This window comes from Rhinolophus sinicus, linkage group LG09 (genome assembly GCF_036562045.2).
Source record: "Rhinolophus sinicus isolate RSC01 linkage group LG09, ASM3656204v1, whole genome shotgun sequence".
Lineage (NCBI taxonomy): Eukaryota > Metazoa > Chordata > Mammalia > Chiroptera > Rhinolophidae > Rhinolophus > Rhinolophus sinicus.
The window spans coordinates 52,113,045-52,137,451 of record NC_133758.1 but is presented as its reverse complement, the minus strand read 5'-3'; the positions used below and the strand labels follow the sequence as shown (position 1 = coordinate 52,137,451).

At 37.0% G+C, this 24,407-nt stretch overlaps 1 protein-coding gene across 1 annotated transcript; it reads right to left on the bottom strand.

The window, feature by feature from the left end:
* Nucleotides 1-603: 603 nt before the first annotated feature.
* Nucleotides 604-24,407, bottom strand: NAPG (NSF attachment protein gamma). Its single transcript, XM_019712604.2, has 12 exons — nt 24,228-24,407; nt 16,849-16,916; nt 14,496-14,580; nt 13,746-13,763; nt 13,076-13,106; nt 9,104-9,213; nt 8,922-8,988; nt 8,556-8,626; nt 6,732-6,810; nt 4,764-4,843; nt 4,060-4,189; nt 604-2,955 (listed from the first exon to the last, which is right to left on the bottom strand). The coding sequence occupies exons 1-12, from the start codon at nt 24,281-24,283 to the stop codon at nt 2,812-2,814; spliced, it is 939 nt and encodes a 312-aa protein (XP_019568163.1). The 5' UTR covers nt 24,284-24,407; the 3' UTR covers nt 604-2,811.

Below are 24,407 nucleotides of genomic sequence, written 5' to 3'. Positions count from 1 at the left end.
CAGAACACTCCAAAGTGTTCTGAAAGAAATGCAAAAATCACATTATGTCCAAGATCCACTCCTTCCCCTGCACTACTTCTACCTCTTGCTCCAACTTCTATTAAGTTCAGGTATCAAATAAGATTGACTCCCATTCTAGTCAAGACACGGACAATATTACATAGTAGACACTCAAAAAATATCTCATTAATTGTAAGTAAATTCACTGGTAATTAAGGTGCTAACTATATATAAATGCAAAACAATGCCATTTCACATTAGTTTTCTTAGCCTCCTAATAATGTATTTTTACCTCACTTAACTCAATGAAAGAAGTATTCTCTTGGAAGATGCATTCAAGTCTTCCATCTCACCAAATAGCAGACAGTACAGTATTATAGTAACTGGATGATCAGTTTCTTAAAAAGCCCAAGTAGCTTAATGTAACTCCCAAAAGTTCTTAACTAACTCCCAAATACCAGACTATACAACTTAAAATAACAGATAAAATACTGTTGTTATATAATATAGCTGGAATCATGTAAATAATTGAGAACATGTTCTTGGAAAAAAGGAAATAAACAAGTAAAACAAAATGAATAATAATAATAAAAAGAACGATACTCACAGTTTCAGATTTTATTTTCATAATTTCATAATTTATTTTCATAGAAGCAATAATCTGCATTTCCATAACAACACATTTAATATTCTACTCATCAAAGAGCTGGAAAAAATAGGCATAAAGCAGATTCCATACACAAATACCACACTCTGCATATGTACAAATAAATTCAATATATTACATATACGTATTTTGTAGGCTGACTGCACTTGCAATATAATATAACATTGAACATTACATTCTGAACATATTCATGCAGACTTCCACTTTGGTAAAAGTAATGACATGAGTTGTAGAAAACAATCTTTCCTGTTGTAAACACCAAATTTTCCACTCTGACTATACTCTGAGGATAAAGATTTATGTAAGTGGAAAAACTAAATGCTTAAGGTGGAACCAGTGCTCTTTACTGGAATAACCCTGACATAAGAGAAACCCACAAGTGCCACGTATCAGTTCTTCAATGCGGGCAGGGAAGGTGGAGAGAGGCTGCACTCCTGTAAAGCCCTTTATGCTGTTTAAGACTCACTTGCTGCCCCAGAATGCACTGAATCATTCTTCATTTTTGTTTAATATGTAAGAAAAGAGTAAAAGTGAAAAAAAAATTTCCAAGGCTGTAATGGATAATATGGTCTATCAATAAATGATGTAAAGTATCTTTTAAGTGCTACCAAATCTGTTTAAATAGATAAGCAGCTCAAATTACATTAATATAAGACTCCTGAAGTTTCTCACTGGATCTAAAGGGAACAGCAGCAATGAAAAGTCTTTGAAATATCAATATGTCATTAAATATAACTGCCTAAATAAAGTTTTATTGAAATTGGTCAAAGTTAATCTTCACACAATTATTGAAAATTAGCAGCTACCCGCTGAGCTATGCAAGTAACTTATGGAATCAAAACATCAAATTTACTAGTGTTTTGAATCAGACCTTCAGTAAAGATTTCTATCCTAATATCCACCCACCCCAAGCATACTTGCCAAATGAGGAAGTTATTCTAAGCTCTCCCACCTAACCAACTGTGATTAAAACTATTTATGATAATCTACCTTAGTGTTTTCAGGAAGTCTGGCAAAACTGAACACACTGTGCCTGCATCAGGTAGGAATGAGGAGACGGAGCAAATAAACAGGAAACCACTCTGGGTAGCATCTGCCTGCAGAATGCCCAGTGCTGGTGTTTGGAGCCTCTTTCCAATTGGGAAAAGGGTCTAAGCCACATACGGTGAAAAAGGAATGCTTCAAAACAATCTTTTAGGAAATATCTATAAAGGATCAAAATAGTGGCAGCACAGGACTTTAAATATAAGTACTTCAAAAACAATTTTCCATTTCAGCAAAATTTTTGTGGTCTACAGCATTTCCCATGTCAAGTTACTGTTCTGTTGCAACTCTAAATCAACCAAATTATTTTGGAGGAAAAAAATGTGTATGTAGATTGATGGAACGTTAACTCTTTGTTAGAATACATATAAATATCCACATCAGTTCCCACTTAGTCAAGAACCAAGTGGGTTTGGAGACAGTAACTATGTGGGGATATTTTTAGGTGGAAAAAATACCTGTATTTCACAGAGAACTAAAGACATTTACAGAATAAGTTTCACGTGCTACCTACTTTCAAACTTACATATAAGACTTTAAATGTATCTTTTATTGGGCTAAATAATATTGTAAGGCTCAAAACTGTTTCCTGTCCCAATCTCACCTCTGAAAAGACTTAATAATTTAAATGTATCTGATATCATAGGGGATAAATTTCATTTTCAAAACAAATGTTTAAAATACTATTTTGTTTAACTAGTAAACTTCAATTTTAGCAGCAATTATTAAATAAAATGCAAAGAAAATTTGCTAACAATAAATTACAAGACCCCAAGAGAAAAGAGTATCTATGCCTACTGTCTCTTTTGTTTAGAACATAAAGTATTTAGAATTTGGCTTTCAAACTTTAAAATCAACTGTATTAAAATATGACAGTACTTTTCCCTGTTCATTCCTGCTGCTGTCTTAGAAAAGCTCTTCTGGAAAGAAAAAAATGCTTCATAGATAGTGGGTACAACGGGTGGTTTGGGGAAATAGTAACTAAAGAATGAGTCTTTATTAGCATTCAAAACCATGCCTGAATGAAGTGTGGGCACCCTTAGGTAAGTTCCCAGTCCATGAGAGGCTTGTCAGGATTCTTCCCATGCTTTCAGCGAAGTCTAGCACAGCCCTCCTGCATACTCATCTTCGTCTTCCTCCACAGCAGTGGTAGTGGCGCCTTCAGGTTTGGCCTGTGGTGTTGCTGCCGCTTTCTTCTTGATCCCCCCACCTGGAACTACCAGACTCAGGCCCAGCTTAGCATACTGTCAATGACAAAGCATGTTCTCAAAAACTAGAAAACTAGAATCTCCACATGTGATGTCTCAATAACAGCTATCTGTAAAAGGCAGCTCTCTAACTCATGAAAACCAATAATGTAATACCCTTTAGATGGAAAAACAATCACAAAAACCCTACATTGCTCTGCCATCAGACAGCTCATGATCATGACTTGAGAAGTACACAACTAACAAAAATGTCAATTATACACCACACTTAGGAATTTGAGATAATCGGGGCATAGTGAGTTAGTAATACTTGCATGCAGTTCCTATGAAATAAAGATCTGTGAGTACATGAAGAGTGTAAGCTAGGGACAAATTCTTTAAAAATATATACAAATTTATAAAAGCCTATTAGGAATTTTTCTAGAAAAAAATTGGTTTCTCTATATACACCGTGATAAAATAATTGAAGGTATTAAACTGATCTGACACCATAATAAGACTAAAGTTGCAAGACAAAATCAAATGACCAGGTGCTCACAAATCTACTGAAAAGGGAAATTTGAAAGAAGAGAAACTCATTATCATGGCTCACTTTCTACGTACAGCATCGTGTGAAGCTATTCTGTAAACGCGGCTAAATCGACTCTTCACACAGGCCTGCGAGACCAGGACCATTTATTTCTCCAGACGAGTTAACTGAGGCTATGGTTAGTTAATTAATACCCTGCATCACACAGCTACTTGTCCAGAACAGTGGGATTCCAAGAAGTCTAATGAATTACAAAGGCCACTGTATGATGGGCCTCTTTCGGACAGTAAGCCTAAAAGAAACTTAATAAACTAAGCAACCTATAGAAGCCAACAGATGGAGGAAGCTGAAAAATGGGGCTGAATTAAAAAATACACACATGGTCAACACAGTTCAATGGATAAATAACTGGCTGTAAACGCACATGGTTGACATTCAAATATTTTAAACCTATACTCAAATTCAGTGCAAATGCCAAGTTTCCTTTTGAGAGGTATTTTGAAGTAAAAAGTAGAGAGAGAAAAACCTCACAAGTCCACGGGAGAAAACTATCTCACTAGAAGCCTCTTGCGTTCAAGAGGAAAGAAGAAAGCTAAGCGAAGGCCACTTACGTCATTGTCCATGTACTTGAAAAGCGGCGAGTTGCAGACCTCTGACACCTGGTCTTGGTCCTGCTGGTCGTACCCTTCGAGAAGCTGTTCCAGGGCGGCACAGTCTTCACTCCCATTGAACCCTGGGATGCTAAAGCCAGCACGAGTCACACATCCCTACCTGTTCCTTCTCAACCAAGGCTGAATCTGCCCCCCAGCAAAGGTTTGGCAATGTCTGGAGACAATCGTTACAAGTGGGCAGAGGTCTGGCATGTGGCTTGATATCCTACCATGCACAGGACACACCCGACAACAAAGTCACACTGCCCAAAATGTCAATACAGTTACACAGCCCCGATTGGGACTGCTCATTTTAAACCCCTCTAACCGGAAAACCCCTTATTCTGACCTTCCTGTACCATATACTCGGAGAACTTTTTATTTTGGTTCTTTTTTTCTTAGAAGGCAAATGTAACAAAATTATTGAAGTCATTCACTCTGATGGAAGTCCCCAGGAGAAAAACACAGAAAAGAACACCTATAAAATCCTGCTGTAAAAGCTGAAATAGTAAAATGGTAGTCAAGCACTCATATCACTATGAAATTTATTAAAAAAAAAAAAAAAAAAAAAACCGGCTTCATGGCCAGGAATATTTGTCTAAACCGTAATCATGGCTTAACAGAAATGGTAACACTGCAAATCAAAACAGTGCTGTCAGTCTTACCTGTAGCTTTCCCTGACACATCTTTCCGCAGCCACGTAGTCATTTCTGTGGAGATGAACTAAGACTTGAGCAATTGTTTTCTAAAACGAAAGAAGTGATTATAATCCAGATTTGTATCTATTTAATAAAGTCAATTTCTTCACATTTGGAATTTAACTTTCAGAGTTTTAGTTTTATAGAGATTTATAAATGCTACAGTAACTTCCACAGGACATCTGAGGGGAAATATCCTGAAATGCAGTACATCTCAAACTCTAAGGTGCACACAAACCACCCAAGGGTCTTGTTAAAAGGAAGACTTTGATTCAGTGGGCCCACAACAAGCCTGAGATTCTGCTGCTACTGCCAGTTTGAGGATCACACTTGGAGAAACAAAGCCTTAGAACACGACCACACATTTTAAAGAAAATTTCTTTTAAATATCTATATAGGTTTAACCTTGAAAAGGGAATAAAAAAAGGGGGGACACAACTCTATAACTATACTTTGGAATTCTTAAAGAGATACTAGGAAAAAGCAGAATGAATGAAAACTTTAGGTAACAGAAACAATGATACTATTTATTAGGCAACCAAAGCATTAATAACATGTGACTGATAAGATCTTACGGACAAAATAACTCTTCATAATGTATTTTTCAGTCCTTTTTATCTTTATTTTTCAGGTAACTTTCATTGATCTATCACTCAAGTTCACTGAATCCTTGTCATCTCCATTATCACATTAAGTCCATCCAGTATTTTATTTCAGATACTGCTTTTTTCAGTTTTAATATTCTCATTTAGTTCATTTTTTAAAAAATCAGTCCTTTTGTCCATTCATCCATCTGTGTTTACCTCTGCCTCATACAGCAGTGATGATAGCTGCTTCAAAGTCCTGATGTGATAATGCCAGCAGCTGGGTCATCTCTGGGTTGGCATCAATTGTCTTTTCTGTTGAAAATTGGCCATATTTTTCCTGGTTCTTCCCATGTTGAGTAATTTGGGACTGTATCGTGGGCACTGTGAATCTTATGCCGCATGGACTCTCCTATAATTCTCAGGAGACTTGGGTGTTTCCAGCAGGCAATCGCCTGATAGGCTCAGACTGCATGTTCTGTCTGCTGTGGGTGGGCAGCAGCTCTAGTCTTAGTTCAGTCCCTCTGCTCTGCTCCTTGGGTTCTACTCCCCGCATGAGCCCTGCAAGGGTGCTGTGAGCCCTGGAGAGTGGTTTCATCTTATTGCAGCTCTCAAAGCCTATACTCTGCTGCTCTAGGTCTGGCCCGCACATGCATACCTGGACAGTAAAACCACACACACACACACCCCCCTCAGGGGATTCCCTATTCCAGCTCCCCTTTCTGAGGTTTTCTCCTTGCTCTCTTAACTCATCTTCCCACTTCCTCTGGCCAGACACTAGGTTTCTTTTGGCGTTCTGTCTGCCTGTGCCACCAACCACAGCTGTACTGACTAGAGCTACATGACCAGCTCCGGAGTCATTTCTGTGGAGCAAAGCCAAGGGAGCAAACAGAGGAAAATGCGGGCCTCTTTTCCCAGTTCCTCTGGTTAGAAAGACGGTATAGATGGGCTCTTTAAGATTTTTAGCTATTGGATCCTCTGCTGCCCAGCTCCACGATTGGGGCTTCTCTTAAGTCAATGCCACAAGAAGAAACATGGAAAAACCCTGAAACCCACTCCTGTACTGGTTGCTTCTCCAAATGCTTGCTCCCCTCCATAGTCCTCCTGCTCTTATTTATTTTTCCGAGTCTGAGGGTAATTGCTTTTTGTATTTTGTCTGGAAGTCTTAGTTTTAATCAGCGGGAGAGGGGCACTACAGTTGGCGTACTCCATCTTGGCCAAAAATAGAGGCCCATAAAGTATTATTTTAAACAATACATATATATCCATGAATCTGGTCATAAGTATATAGTTACACAAATACAAAAAATTATCTAATGGAAAGTCAAAAATAAGCACTTTTAAAACATACCTTAAAACAAGTTGGATAATTCTCAATTTCCTTATAAATATTCTTTTCTTTCTGAATAGAAAGAGCTGCCTCATCGAACCTAAAGACAAAGAAATATAAATCAAGGCAGGTCTAAATGGTCTATAGCAGAGGTCATTCTTATAATGTATAGTACAGATTTTAGAGAGATGAAGAAGATTATCAGGCATTTTAGCAACTGCTCCATAACCCATGTTTCCATGCGCTCTGCTTATATGGCTTGTCTTTTAAATGCTAGACTCGCCCTTTTACACATCAGACAGACAGACAAAGCAAAGGAACTTACGGATCGGTTACTTCAAATGGAGTTTTAAGTCTGGTAAAGATTATTCATTAATCAGTATCTATCATGTTCAACAAACTGCTTTGTGGACGTTTGTGAAACGTCTTAGAGAGACAACTCTCATTTTGATCATCCCAGCTTTCTTTCCTTCCACTGAAAGGCCATCTGGATACCTCGAGAGCACTGGCCCCCACTGAAAACCTCCTTGTCCCTCGTCCTCGCTGTGGCGTGTTCCACTGCTGCCTTAGTGAGCTCTCCCAGCAGCTGGTGTCCAAAAGGGCAGCAGTGGCGGGCAGACAGAGGCTAGACAAAGTCCTTCCTGCCACCTTTGATCCTCAACACTCATCTCTTTCTGTCTGGTTTCACATATTTTCCTTTTCCTCCATCTCACTCAGAGGGCAGAATGAAGAAACAGGATAACCGAAACTCTCCCTCTGATCCTCCAAGGCCTTACCCTTTTCTTACCTCCCCAGCCCTAATCCCATCAAATTCTAATCAGATCCTCATCTCCCTGTTAAGTTTGTTGTGTTATACTCCAAATTCCACGACTCCCTTACTACCATCTAACTTGTGACTAGATGAATTTTTAAGTCTTCACCCATTTCTCTCACCCCAACAGCCAAAAATGGCAAACAGTCTGTACCATTAGGATACAGAAGGAGAGGTACGGCTATGAGCCAAATTAAAAATATAAAAATGTTATACTATATTTTTAGGTGTTAACTATGATCTTTTAATATATTTGCATATAAATACACACACTGGCTTGCTTTAACGCACATCATGAATTACACTGGATTTTTGTGGGCTGCGCTGTGGCAACTTACTGCCTCATAAAATAAGACTCATTGTAGTAATGCATTCTGAATTTCGAAATATCAACTTGCTAAACTGTAGAAACAAAGTCGATGGCTAAGTTGGGCATGGTAGCAGACTTGAAGGGTGTTTATCTTAAATGTTATTAAACAGAATTTTATTCAGGACAGAAATTGTTTACTAAGCTTAAATTGAGATGAAGTAAAAAACAAAAGAAACACCCAATAGGGATTCCAGGTTTCTGGGGTCCAGCTATTTGTACATTAGGTTATATGTTTAAAGGATAAAGTTAATACCCTATTTAGTGACATTATTTGGCTGTCAAGAAGCTGTCCATTTTCATAGGTGAGCATTTACGACGTCTTGTTACTTACGCCTATATAGATATTTCCTTAAGAAAGAAACATTATAATATAACCAAGTTAATAGGTCAAGAAAACTGCTCTCTCACATGCTGCTAAGTCAGTTCTTAGCCAATAAAAGCATCATGCATGATACATTTTGCGATTACACTTTAGAAAAACAGATCTTTTAATATTTAACTCAATGTGCCATCTCGTAGACATCAATTTTTCTACTGGGTTGCCTGGTGTGGCTATGGCTTAAACCAAAAAGATTAACAAGCCATTCCCAAAATTACTTAACAGTTCCAAACATGAACAAAAGGTATACAGAGACATACCTGAACACAATTTTGGAAAACTTACCTGCGCCCTCGTACTAGCAGTCTGGAGGTTTTTCCTAGTAATTCAACTGCTTGTCGTAAACGCTCCTCATTCTGAAGGAACCAAGGAAAAGAGTGTTGGCTACTTTAATGTAGGAATCTTTTTTTCCCTCCAATAATTATTTGATAAAAGAGTAATGGCACTCGATATGGGGGCAGGTGTGGGTGGAGGGGATGACACCAAAGCTGCCTAGTCCAAGTCATTACCGTCTAACAGAAAAAAACAGAGTTCAGTTGTGAGCACAGAAAAGTTTTAAAACACAGCTGCTGCATTTCTCTGTTTCCCTACGGATCATGAATCTAAACATTCTAAGTATATTTTGAGAAAACAATTAAAATTCAAACTTACTTCAAACACATTAGCTGTTTGTTGATATAATTGTACAGCCTTTTCTGGATCCACATTTTCTATAAGCCTAAATTAGACAAGAAATTTTGACTTATGTGAGAAATAGAAAACTTGTTTTCAAAGGACTTTATTAAAACAGAAAACAACAACTTCCGTGCAGGGACTGTGTCCCACACACTCACTTGCCGGCTCGTTCCAAGGCCATGGCCGCTGTGTCAGGGGTGCCGTTTTCTAGATACATCATGCTGGCTTTCTCAATCAGTTGAACAGCCTCTGGCAGTTTTTGCATCTCCTTTAGGCAAAGGATATAGCATGGATCAGCACATGAGTCAGCTTAAGAAATACAGAGTTAACAATCTGCAATTCAATTATTTTATCCCTGATTCATGAAAGTAAATGACTCAAAATGTCATACAATAAATATACTTAAAATGAAATGTCTTCATATGGTTACTCTCCCCATCAAGCTTCATTTAGCCAAACCAAAAATGTATCAGTTAATTTCTACACACAGTTTATCATCACTTCAGTTTCAGGGAAACTATACAAACAGTAGAAACCAAAACATTTGCTCTTTACTGTTTTCTAAGCATTCACAATTCTTTGAACACTTACTGAGTCCCTACTACACACAAGACCTATGCCAAAGGTTGCAAACTGGTAGCCCAAGGGCTGCATCTCATTTCTAAGTGCATCTTACTTGAACCATCTAGTATTTTTAAATCAGATACTTTCATAAAAGTTGTTTTTAACTTTCTATTTTAAAATATGTATTTATCAAAAGCTATGGTATCAGCAGGCTTGCATTCCCACGTGGCAATAATGCGCCAGGACTGAGCAACAGCTGCCCAGGTACCACCTCCTGGAAGCAGCTGCATTTCGCTCTACTGCCCTACACACCCAGGCCTGCCTCGTGTGTCACTCCCCTGAGTTCATCTGAGCTTGCAACCCTTTTCCGTGCATGCTGAGTGCCATCAACAGAATAACTCTGTATCTTACCATTAAACCACAAGTCTCAGCATCTTGTGGACCTCATATCTAAGATCTCTAAATCAAACTGTTTAAAAATTCACTTAAGAGCTAGATATAAAGTATACAGGCACGATTTATTTAGGGTTGACATGTTGTATCTTAAAGGAGGCTCCACACTGACATCGCCAGTTGTTTTCAAATCTGCCTATTCGGTCCCTCACTAAGTTGATACATTTTTTAGGCCATAAATCTTGCTGGTCTCAGTCACACTGACTTCAAAATATATATATACATTTAAAATTATTTAGCTATGGAGCTAAATAACAATAAAACAGACTGAAAGATATTACACGAAGTTGCTATCAAACTCAAGTAGAATATTAGTTAATATATCCTCAAACCTCGGTGAAAAAAATCTTTTTTTTTTGTTATAGAAACCAAAGATCAAGGAAAGAATCAAGTGTCTATGGTACATGTTGAAGGATATTTGGTAGGAAGGGGAGGTTCAGTCTAACAAAATCTATTTCACCCACTTTAATCCTAAGGGTCCCTTTGGCTTTTACAGAGTATTTCTTCCCCCAACTCACTTATCCATTAATTAAATAAACATACTGAGCATCTACAATATGCAAAACATAGGAGGGGATAAAAAGAATATAAGGATATAACAAATGGTACTATCTTCCATGAGTCTTACTCTCATAGATAAGACATACTGAGCAATAGCTGCCTGATAAGGAAATATGAAATAAGTACCATCTAAGTCATGTGTCAAAAACAGTAAGTATAGAGGCGGCCCGATGGCTCAGTTGGTTGAAGTGGGAGCACGTAGCAACAAGGTTGCCGGTTCAATTCCCGCATGAGATGGTGGGCTGTGCCCTCTGCAACTAAGACTGAAAACAGCCACTGGACTTGGAGCTGAGCTGTGCCCTCCATAACTAGACTGAAGGAAAATGACTTGAATTGGAGCTGATGGACCCTGGAGAAACACGTTTCCCAATATTCCCCAATAAAATTTAAAAAAAAAAAAAAAAAAAAAAGACTAAAAAAATGTTAAGTATGTCGTACTGCTTTTGCATCAAATCAAACATGACTATGAATAACAGAGGCCCAACCACAACACTGGCACCTCTCCCTAAAATGGTGGGTTGCCTAATGAAAAGTTACACTATTTTATACTCTTAACCATGCATGGCAAAACCATGAGAAGAAAATTTTAGAATGCCTACTTCCAGTGGCTTGTGTACCTGAGTCACCTATCACTTCTGTGGAGCAAACAGGACATAAAATCATAACAGTTGTAAAATGACAAAACCAGAAGTTGATTCAACAAATCCGTGTGTCTTCTCTTGTGCCTCCATTTACAAACTGTCACTTCCTAAGCCTCGTTGGGAGATGGATATGAAGGTTTGTATGACAAATGACGGAAATTTTAGCCCACAGAACTAACTGTGGCCCATGTAGCTCCGGGCTCCTAATGATGCCCAGGACTGTCCAAAGGCATTTAATTTAAACACAAGAGCGTGCCAGAAGGTATTTTCTTTTGTCTTTTCCCCTATCCATTAGGTTTATTTTTCCTTCATTCAAAGCAGTGCCTTTCAAATCCTCAAATTAAACAGATATTAGAGGAACGGAAATGATTTCTGCATAATAACTTTTGATGAAAACTAAAGCCTCAGCACTGCGCTAAAATATAAGCTGAGGCAGAGGATGATATATTATCAGTGCTCTAGCATTGCTGTACTAAGACAGTGTATACCAATAATAGGCAAAAAGTACACTGAGACGACAGGAGGCCCCCTGGTGCTTCCCAGTCTCGGGAAACCTAGACATGAGGTCAGGGCAGACACCTGGCTCCTTTGGCTATGGGAGTAATTTTATTTGCTAAGGAACTGAGGCCAATAACCTGACTTGTATCACCAAGTATCAATTTGATTGCATGTTTCAGCCAGAAAAGCTTTATTACAATGGTTATATAACAGGTTATCATAAGGAAGCATCATAAGGTTATTTCTTATCATTTATTATTAAAAATTTTATTAAAAATTTAGATAATTGCTGTTTTTTCTTAAACAATGTAGCAATAAACATCCTTATACATAAATCTTTGCTATCTCTCTATTTCTTTATGATAGATTCACAGAATTGAAATTCCTGGACCAAAGGCTATGAAACTCTTAAAATCATTGATAATATATTATGAAAGTATTTTTTAAATGACATTAGAAAATCTTCATGAAAAGGTTAAATATAAACAGTAAGATATAAAATGCTGTGTAGAGCATTATCTCAGTTTCCTGCATACCTATGAAAATGTATGTAATAGAACAATAACTAGAAGAAACTAAACATCTTAACAGCTATTACTAACATTCTTTAAATGTTTCACTGTTTCTAAGTATTCCATAATGAGCATGTATTCACTTAAAAAATCAGTAAGTTAAGATTATAAAAGTTGTAGGAATTAAAAAAAAACAAGAGTAAGTTCATAAAACAAAGCTGTATAATAATTCAAAACATATTAGAGAACCGTGCTAGAGAACATAAAAATGGAAAGGAAAATATTCTATTTCACTTGCCACTGGCATACTTTGAGATTCAGTGTCATAAAGTAATATGTTCTGTCTCACCATTACAGAATATTAATTCTCAACCTGTTTTTAAGAAGCAGAAGTAGGAAAAGCGGCATAGGAACATTAGCCAAAATATTCCATTCCAAAAGAATCAGAGTTAAGTAGCAACAGATTAAGTCTATGGTTCTCCTCAATGCTAACTGATATTTATATAAAACAAGCAAAACCTCTCCTTTCTATAATCCATGGGTAGTAAAAAAGATATACTTGTAAATTTTCACTACATTAAGAAGTACTGAAGTTCTCAAAACTAGGGAAACCTCCCACATAGCTCTTTGTTTAGCAATTCACTCTCTCCTGGTTACAAAGCTTAGAACCTTGATGTCCCCGGTTCCCTCCAATACATACTCTCTAAATTTCACTTTTAACACTCCCTATCTTATGACACACACAGTGTGCCCTATGAGTCCAATTAGCATTGCTTTGGACAAGAAATCTTAACATCTCTCGTTTTACAGGAAGAACACTTTCCATCTTCTACATAAATTTACTTCTGCACTTTACAGTTAACTCATTTTACCTATAGAACAATTATGACACATTACTGACCTTCAACATCATGCCAGCTTGCTCATAAGCTCTGCAAAGAGAATATAATTTCTTGGATGAGATCTTAAAGAAACAAGGGGGAGGAGAAACTTCCTACTACAGATAAGAAAAGTAATTTCACTGAGGCACTACATATTACTTTAGGTTTATATTAGCCCACAACATATTTTTTTCTTTTTCTTTTCAGAGGCAATAATGGCTTAGAAACAGCAGATGTCTCAGTTGAAGGCATTTTATTTTGCAGATGCAAAATAAAGTTTGACTCAGAAAGGTTAAATGACTTTCTAGATTACAAACCTAAGTCCACATTTTGAAAACAAATAAGTAGTCTCCACAAAAGCAAGAGAAAGCTTCCCACTTTTCTCCATAGACACTATTAACTATCAAGAAAGAAAGAAAAAAGATTCTAACTTGTTTTTTCATAAATATTTCATAAAAATATTAGGATGAATTTAATTTAAACACTGTATATTTTAGGAGAGAGTTTAGTTTTTAAGGTTCAGGTGAAGACTGAAACAAATGGAAATGACTTTTATTTAAATCAATAGAAAAGAATTCACTATCTACAAATTTATAATTTAGGAAAAATTTACCGACCTATGAAAAAACAGCAACATTTAAAACATTATAATCTGCAAACACATGGAAACTTAGGAGAATATTTACTTACTTGGCAGCATGAAAAAGACTGAACGGATGTAACAAAGTCAAAATTAAGGAAAAAAAGCAAATCAAGCACTTCTAAAGATTTACTATTTAAAAGACAAAGATAACTAAATCACTGCCCCAGTTGTGATCCAAAAGGCAAATCATACAAACAGATAAAGAAGAAATAATTTAATGCCTGCTGATGTCTCTTAAAAATACATAATTCACAAGAACAACGCACAGATTTTAAACTATTTCCATTATACAATAATCTGAAGAGTTTTACTAAAATGCAAGGTTATTATAACCATAATTAGCAAGTGAGACACAAAATAAACATTTTTCAGTGTAAGTTTTAAAATACCTCAGGAAAAATCTATTGTTTTAAACTACCCATAAATCTTATTTCAGATACCTGAGGAAGACTATATTTTTAAAATATTTATATAGCAGTTTATACATCTCCCATACCTGTGCTAATCTTCATTCCTCAGTGACTGTCTCCAGATTTCCTTCACTCCATCCCAAGTAAAACCATCACCAAACAAATTCAGAAACAACAGAAATAAACTCTCAAATGTAGCTCCACAAAGCAGTATGGACCTTATAATCAGAAGTCTCTATAAAGGCTCCTTCAGAGTTTAAGTATGCAGAATTTTTCTAATTTAATACCATAAACTCCGTATTTAGCAAATTTATAACAAAAGAAAATCATGAGTTTCTGTCAAAATCATTGAATTGCTAAGTCCTTTTTAAAGGCTGAAAAAGATACGCCCTGTTATTTTCATGGGCAATAGCTTCTCTCAGGCAGGCATCTTTTGCTTGCTCAAACTGTCTGGCATTTTTAAAAGCAACAGCTGAAACAGAACAATAACAAAACAAGACTTTCTATGTCAATCATTTAAAAAAACTTCAAATGAATCATTACCAAAACATGTATTATGTGTGAAGTATTAGAAAATATACTTATTTTAATCAAATACTTAGGAAGTTTCAAAAAACTATAAAATACTACTTTTTTCTAAAGCAATTCTATTATCACTTTTTTAATTATCAATAACTTGGAAGTATTTTCAAAACTTTGGCTACTTTTTTAAATTGAAGACTATAAGCTACAAATCAGTGCTACTTCCACTAAAAACCAGAGTCTTTCAAGCATCAACATCTAAGCTTTGAGAAACTAAGATCTCATCACTCAAACTAATATTCCCAAATAAGAGGTACTGTCACAAAAGATAGTATTTTACTTCACTAGTTTTTTTATTTAATAAAAACAGTGCTTTAGTTATAGCTTATTCCATCTTTTAAATTATTTAGAAATAAAAACCAATAAATATATTAAATATTTTTCATAATAAGCCTTCTTTTTTGGCACAATCTTTAAATAAATGTCTAAAAAATTAATGCATTTTTTAAAATAAAGCTTTTGTACTGTTTAGGTCTCTGTGAAAAAGACAGTTCAGTGTCCAAAGAGTTAAAATACATTGCTCACTGTTGTAAAGTGTCATCATCAGAGCAAAACAATTAGAACTGGCCCTAATATATGATATTAGATATTTTGGCAAATTTACCAAAGGCTGCTTACAAATAAATAAAAAGGATATTGCTTTAACAAAAAGTTATTTGTTAAAAACACACTCTTAAAATTCTCTTCAATAAAATACTGAAAATAAACTACTGGAACTATTTCCCTCTCTGGATTTCCACATTTATTCTTCTGATTAAATGTATTTTGTATAACCCCTTAAAGAAAATAAACAAAGGATGCTTTAATGAGAACATCTGACCTGAAATTATTTATTTTTGAAAGCAGCTCATGGTCTCAGATGCATATACAACAAATCTGTGTCAAATTTCCCTCAGGGAAATTTGCAAATTGTGCCCTCCAGTTACAAAAGCATTCTTGTACAAAGTGTCCATAAAATCCATATAAAGTTTGAACTTTTAACAATTTTCCTTTTAAATACGATATAAAAATATTATCTTCTTTTTAAATATGATATACTGGGGTGCCAAAAAAATGTACACAAGTGAACACTTTGGTCAACGTTGCTCAAGCAGTAGTTTGCCATAATCAAAAGTGCCTGGATGTTGATGGTAACCACTTTGAGCACCTCTTGTAATTGCAGAAGTCAAATGTGACTTGTATTCATCATTTTTATCGGTATATATTGAGTATTACAATTTTAATAGCTTTTTCCTTTCTTAAAATGTGTATACATTTTTTTTGGCACCTTTGTATAAATACCATAGAGAATTTACTGAGGATTTAAATAAAAGTGCTAAAGACTCATTTGTTGTCATTTCTTTTATTATCTAGAAAGTAAAACCTTTATTATGCTGACTAGTTTCAACTTACCCAATTTCTTTTTTTTTTTTCTTTTTTTGGTGATGTACTAAAACTAAAGTTTGCCGAAAGCATATTACCTACTTGATGTCTATGCTGGGATAACAAACATGATCAGGGCTATCACTGTAACACAATTATAAACTATGTTCAGGGTACTGTGAATTGTATTACGCTTTACATCCAAAATAATCCTAGGTAAGCTGAAAGCTATTCTATAATTTAAAATGCTAAATTTTTAGTCCCTGTCTGTTGCATATTTCAGATAAGTTTTTTAACTTATATACAGATAAATTTATTCAAATATTTATGCTGCTGAAGACTTCATGAACGTTATCAGTGTATTGCAAAGTAAGGCTCGTAAAAAATTATGTGCCAAACAAACGTATGATTTCAGATCTGCTTAGAATAAGGCAAAACAAAAAGTTAACCAAAAAACCCTTTAGTCAATAATACTAAGTATAATAGAGGGATATGGCAAAATTCCTGGAAATAGCGTACAACTGACTGGAGTTCAAGAATATATAAACTATGCTATTATAAAAACCTGCAGCTGAGTACTGCCCATCTCTGCAGAGGTAGCCAGATCTCTGACTCAGACCTTACTTAAAACATCAGAAAAGAACAAGTGGAAAAAATGCAAGGGTTTGGGCAAATTGTTCAACGTTGTTTCTTAACTATTAGAATTCGTATCGGAAGCATTAAGAGTCGGCATTACGGTGAGACAAAGTTATCAGCCTACTTTAAGATTACACATGGGAGAGTTGCAGTCACATACCTGCTTTTCCATATTCAGAAGCGGCACTGTCATAATCTGGCTTCCACTTTAAAAAACCAGTTTTCAGGCTAAAATGAAAGGAAGACACATTTCACAGACATTACCAACCACATTCCTAAGTCAGAAGTCTGTTTATAAAGACTTTACGGGTCATTTAAAAAAAGGGGCAAGGAGCCATAATGTACCAAGTCCTCATCTTGCTTACCTTCATCTAACCTTACTTACAATTAAATACAAACTCACCATTTTCCCTCCCACTGCCATAGACATGGTTTTTCCTCCTTTTGAAATGCCTGTATAACATAGAAGTACAGCAGAGATTCTTAGTGCATGATCCCCAGCTCAGCATCACATGGAAATGTGCTAGAAGTGTAAATTGTTGAGCACCACCCCAGAACTACTGAACCAGAAATTCTAGGGTGGCAGCAAAAACTCAGGGTGTGACAAGCTCTGAAGCTTGAAGCCCTATGAAGCACTGTGTCAAGTAAACAGTTGGATTTGTGAGACTGAAGCTCAGGAGAGGCTAGAAATAATAACTGAGGAGTCACCAGCGTATGGCATACCAAGAGCCCAGTTAAGATCCCCTGGTGAGACCTTAGAGAGAGGGCAGAAAGACTATAGAAAACCAACAAAGACAGGAACAACAGAAGGAGCTACAAAAAAGTGCTGTGAATTAGCCACCAGTGAACAGGACAGATAACCAGAAAGACAGGGATGTTATGAGAGCAAGAGGAGCCGCTTTCCAGGATCACTCCTGGCTTCTCAGCTGCCAAACCAAATGACAATCGATCTTGAGTCTTTACCTTACTTGCCCTTTCTGCAATATCTTATTTTTTTATTTTAAAATAATTTCGTATTTCCAGTTTAAACTAACTCAGTGACTATCAAGCTTGGGTATGCATAAGAATTGCTAAATAAACACCATCTGAAAACTTTAATTTCAATTAGTGAAAGCCGACTAACATACAACATTGTCAGCTTCCCAGACATCAGGGGGGAACCTCAACTGAGAGATGGGGAGTCCCCAAGGGCCCTCAGAAGTAGTACACCTTCATTTTGTGGCAGCTGTGTGAATTCATCAGAGACCCTAACTTTTAAGGAATATTTTTTTGCCAATTACATTTATTTAAGATTTGTGTTTGAGTGTATATGGGTATAAGATTCAAATTTGTTATAGTTTTTCAAGTTTACCAACAAAAATCCTTAAATTGAAGCCTATCCACTATAATCCACAAAATGGAGGAAGTATGAAATAAAGCAAAAATTTAATCCTCCACTCCTACCCTAAATCACTCACTATATTCTGTACATTAACATAATTTAAAAAATCTCATCAAAAACAAGAGATAATCATTCAATTGTCTGATAGGATACACATGGAAAGAGATAAAGAGTTTAAAATATAGTGAATCATCCACAGTCAACTAAGCACCCCTAATTAGGAAGAGAGAAGGCACTCTCGTTAGTTTAATGCCTATTGTTAGTGCTTTTGACTACTTTTGTCAAAAGAGTCAGTAAGGAAATCCTGTTGAGGCCAACAATCTGATCAATTTCCATAGGACCAAAAAACGACAAAACCACCACCTGCTTAAGGAGATTAATTATAATTACAAAACTTCCTTTAACACCCCACTGGCACAAATGGACAGATCCTCCAGATAGAAAATCAACAAGGAAACAGCGGCCTTAAATGACACACCAAGCCAGATGAATTTAATTGATATTTTTAGAGCATTTCACCCCAAAGCAGCAGCATATACATTTCCAAGTGCACATGGAACATTTTCCAAGATAGACCACATGTTAGGCCACAAAACAAATCTCAATAAATTTAAGAACACTGGAATCGTATCAAGCATCTTCTCTGACCACAGTGGTGTGAAACTAGAAATCAATTATAAGAAAAATACTGAAAAACACACAAATGTGGAGACTAAGCAACATACTACGACATAATGAATGGGTCAACAATAAGATCAAGGAAGAAATCAAAAGATAACTTGAGAAAATGAAAACACGACCCAAAATCTATGGGACACACTGAAAGCAATCCTAAGAGGGAAATTCATAGCAATGAATGCCTACCTAAAGAAAGAGGAAAAACATCAAATCAACAGTCTATCTTTACACCTAAGGCAACCAGGAAAAGAACAGGAAAATAGCCCAAAGTGAGTACAAGGAAGGAAATAATAAAGATTAAAGTGGAAATAAACAAAATAGGGACCAAAAAAACAACAACACAAAAGATTAATGAAACCAAGAGCTGATTTTTTTGAAAAGATAAACAAAATTGACAAACCTTTAACCAGATTCACCAAGAAAAAAACAGAAAGGACCCAAATAAATAAAATCAGAAATGAAAGAAGTGACAACAGACACCATAGAAATACAAAATAATTTAAGAAAATACTATGAGCCACTATATGCCAACAAATTAGACACTCTGGGAGAAATGGATAAATTCCTAGAAGCATACAATCTTCCAAGGCTGAATCAAGAAGAAACAGAAAGTCTGAGCAGACCAATTATTACCAACGAAATTGAATCAGTAATCAACAAGCTCCAAAGAAACAACAGTTCTGGACCAGAAGGCTTCACTGGTGAATTTTACCAAACATTCAAAAAAGAATTAACGCACAGTCTCTGCAAACTATTCCAAAAAATCCAGAAGGAAAGAAGGCTCCCAAGCTCATTTTACGAGGCCACCATACCATTCCCCTGATCCCAAAACCCAGAGATACTACCAAAAAAGAAAATTATAGGCCAATATCCCTAATGAACATAGATATAAAAATCTTCAACAAAATATTAGCAAACCAAATTCAGCAATAGATTGAAAAGATCATGATCAAGTGGGATTCATCCCTGGTATGCAAGGTTGGTTCAGTATCTGCAAATCAGCTAATGTGATACACCACATTAATAAAATGAAAAATAAAAATCATATGATCATATCAATAGATGCAGAAAAAGCATTTGACAAAATCCAGCATCCATTTATGACAAAAACTCTCAGCAAAGTGGGAACAGAGGGAATATATCTCAAGATGATAGAGGCCATATATGACAAACCCACAACTAACATCATAGTCAATAGGGAAAAGCTAAAAGCATTCCCCTTAATATCAGGAACAAGACAAGGATGCCCAGTTTCACCACTGTAATTCAACACAGTAGTGGAAGTTCTAGCCACAGCAATCAGACAAGAAAAAGAAACAAAAGGCATACAAACTGGTTAGGAAAAAGTAAAATTGCCATTATTTGCAGATGACATGATACTATATATAGAGAACCCCAAAGATTCTACCAAAAAACGATTAGAATTTACATATGCCATGCTCATGGATAGGAAGAATACAGTTAACATGGCCATACTACCCAAAGCAATATGTAGATTCAATGCAATACCTATTGAAATACCAATGGCATTTTTTACAGCACTAAAACAAATAATGCTAAAATTTATATGGGACAATAAAAGACACCAAATAGCCATGGCAATCCTGAGAAATACGAACAAAGATGGAGGTATCATGTCACCTGATACCAAATCATATTACAAGGCTAAAGTAATCAAAACAGCATGGTACTGGCCTTAAAACAGACACATAGATCAATGGAACAGAATAGAGAGCCCAGAACTAAACCCATGCCTGTACGGTCATTGATCTATAACAAAGGAAGCAAGAATATATAGTGGGGTAAAGACTGTCTATTTAATAAATGGTGCTGCAAAAGCTGGACAGATACATGCAAAAAAATGAAACTGAACCACCTTCTTATGCCATATACAAGAATAAACTCAAAATGGATTAAAGACTTAAATGTAAGACCTGAAACCATAAAACTTCTAGAAGAAAATATAGAAAGTAAACTCTCAGACATTACTCTTAGTAATATTTTACTTATATATCTCCTCCAGCAAGGGAAACAAAAGAAAAAAATAAAACAAATGGGACTACATAAAACTAAAAAGTTTCTTCACAGCAAAGGAAACTATCAACAAAATAAAAAGACACCCTACTGAATGGGGGAAGATATTTTTCAATGATACATCTGATAAGAGGTTAACATCCAAAATTTATTTAAAAACTCATACAACTCAACACCAAAAAAACAAACAATCCAATTAAAAAACGGGCAGAGAACAAGAAGAGACATTTCTCCAAAGAGGACATACACATGGCCAACAGACAAATGAAAAGATGCTTAATGCCACTAATCATCAGAGAAATGCAAATAGGAACCACAATGGTACCACCTCACTGGCTGCCATCAATAAATCAACAAACAACGAGTGCTTGTGAGGATGTGGAGAAAAGGGAACCCACCGGCACTGTTGGTAGGATTTTGAATTGTTGCAGCCACTATGGAAAAACAGTATGGAGGATCTACCTTATTGCTGGGAGGACCCAGCAATTATACTTCTGGGTATTTGTCCAAAGAAATCCAAAACACTAATTCAAAAAATATATGCACCCCTATGTTTACTGCAGCGCTGTTCACAATAGCCAAGATATGGAAACAGAAACGCCCATCAGCAGACAATTGGATAAATAAATGTGGTACATTTATACAATGGAGTATTGCTCTGCTATGAAAAAAGAATGAAATGCTACCATTTGCAACAACATGGATGGACATAAAGGATACTATGCTAGGTGAAATAAGTCAGACTGAGAAAGACAAATACCATATGTTCTCATTTTTATGTGAAATCTAAAGAACAGAATAAACGAGCAAAGAAAACAGAAATAGACTCATAGATACAGAGAAAAAAACTGATGGTTGCTAGATGGGAGGAGTTTGGAGGCTGCGGGAGAAGGTGAAGGGATTAGAAAGTACAAATTGGCAATCACAAAATAGTCTCAAGGATGTGAAATACAGTAAGGGGAACATAATCAATAATGTTGTAAAGACTATGTATGATATCAGATGGGTACTGGACTTATCAGGGGGATCACATCATAGATTATAAAAATGCTTAACCACTGTGCTGTAGACCTAAAACTAATATAAAATAATAATGAAAGTCAAAAATAATAATTACAAAACTACCTGACAATATTGAATCACATTATCATTTGAAGACAGGGAAATATCAAATCTTCTCTCCAAAACTCCAAGCCAATTTTTCCTGCCCATTTACCTACTGAGTAACTGTCTACAGGCACTTCAACATAACACATTCAAGCCTAAATCCACACCTCCCTGTCCCAGCCCTACCCACCCATCATGTTCATTCATCTCTGGTCCGTTTTGACTGAAGGTCTGTCCTACACTCCACCTATGGGTCAAGCCTTTCCCTCAACACCCAGTCAAGTCATTAAAGCCTGTCAATTCATGTCACCCAATCCTGCCCCTTGTACTGTTGCTTTAATTCGGGCCCTCATCATGACAGCCTGCTAACCTGTAATGGGGAAGTCACCTTTCACAAGTCACCTTTCATGCTCTGCCCTCCTCTTTCATTCCCCCACCCTTGGGATAGCAACTTTTCCTTACATTGTATCTCCATTGAAACCACTGTATACTTCTGTTCTAGCATTTAATACCGTATTTTTACTCGTCAGTTCACTTGTGTGCTCTCCTGTGAATTCTAAGCTCTTGAGGAAGAAACCACTTTTTACCTCAGTAACCCCAGTAGCTGGTGTACAGATAGAAGGCAAGAACTTTCTATCTGTACATGTTTTCTTACTGAATATGCCAAAGTTCTCACTCTCCTTTCCCCCCAGTCCATTCGGACATTGCCACCACATTTCTTTTGTCAAAAAATAAATATAACCAGGTCCCATGCTTATTCAAGCCCTAGGAAAGCTAAGGTTCAGGGCCATCATAGGGGCAGCCCCTTCACAGTCTGGCCCCAAGTCTTCTCCTCTCTATCTACTGTGTTTCCCTGAAAATAAGACCTAGCCGGACAATCAGCTCTAATGCATCTTTTGGAGCAAAAACTAATATAAGACCCGGTCTTATTTTACTATAAGACCGGGTCTTATATAATAGTACAATATAATATAATAAACATAATATAACATAATGTAATATAATACTGGGTCTTATATTAGTTTTTGCTCCAAAAGACGCATTAGAGCTGATTGCCCGGCTAGGTCTTATTTTCAGGGAAACAGGATAGTTCATGCCCTGGCACTGCAACTACTCTATTACATAATATATTAACTTTCAAGCCTGTGCTCATTACTACATCCTGTGCATAGACTCTCTCATTGGATTTTCCCTAGTCTAAAAATTTATTTTTCAGGCCCTGCTCAGAAATCACCTCTGTGAAGTCTTCCTAAGTTTCCCCAGGCAGAAAAAAATTTCTCCCTCTGTGTTACTAAAGCACAGTTAACACTACTTTAGTATGGTCCTTACTCTACACCCTATCCTAATAATGTTTGTGTTTTCTCTCAACAGAAAGACCCTTGTGGCACCTGCACCAAAAGAGCCCCAGTACCATCCACACTGCCTGGAAATACGTAATGTGGTATAGCAGAAAGAGCTGGAGTTTTTCCACTGTTCGAAATCTGGCTCTGTCACCTTTCCACTGGGCAGCCTTGGGTAAGTCATTATGAGACTTCTCCAAGTCTCATTTCCTCTTCTGTAAAATGAGAATCTCTATTTGGTAAATTGCTGAGATGTCAGATTAGGTATTTGAAGCATCTAACACGGAGCACAATATGGACTTTTCATTATCTCTAACCGCCAGATAAAAAATTCACTGGAGTAATGCAACCGAGAACAGGAGTTTCAAAAGGCTTGATGAGGCAGAATTCAGTTCCGCAAATTTTGTTCGGTGGCTGCTACACACCGTACCAGAAGCTGGCCGAACATACACGAAAGTACTAAGACAGCGCAGTTCTTGCCCTCATTAACAGTATAATGGGACATGACAAGGGGTCACCCAGTAATTTTCCGGTTAAATTTATAAACCACTCCCCAACACAAGGTAGTCTTTTAGAGCAGCGGCTCTTCACAGGCCGATGTTGTCCCCCAGGGACAGTTCTGGTTGTCACAAACAGGGGGGGAACAGAGAGGTGCTACTGGCATCCAATAGGTTGAGACTAGGGATCCTGCCAAACGTGCTACAATGGGAGGCGGCCCCCATTACAGGGAATCATACAGTCCAACATGCCAAGGCTGTGAAACCCTGTGTACAGCGAAAGCAGCGGAGCCTAATGCCCATCGACACCCCCACAAGAAGCACCGAGGGCTTCGGGCGGGGCGGACCAACTACGCTTCCGCAGGCGCAGTGAGCCGGCCGCAGAAGGCCGCTACCCACCCTCGCGTCCCCGCGCCGTCCCTCCAACCCCCTGGTGTTAAGACCGGCCACGGAGAGGCATGGCCCCAGCACCTGTACAGAGGCCCATGTTAGAGTATCTCACTATTTCTCAGCTTTGGCGACGTGCTCCAGCCCTTCATTTATCTTCTGAGCCGCCATCTCCACGGTCCGGCCCCTGACGTGGAAGAAGATAGCCCGGCGAGGAGACGTGGGAACGCCAAGGAGCAAGTCCGCACAGCGCGACAGCGAAACAGCGGAGCGGCTACAGGAGCCAGCAGGGCTC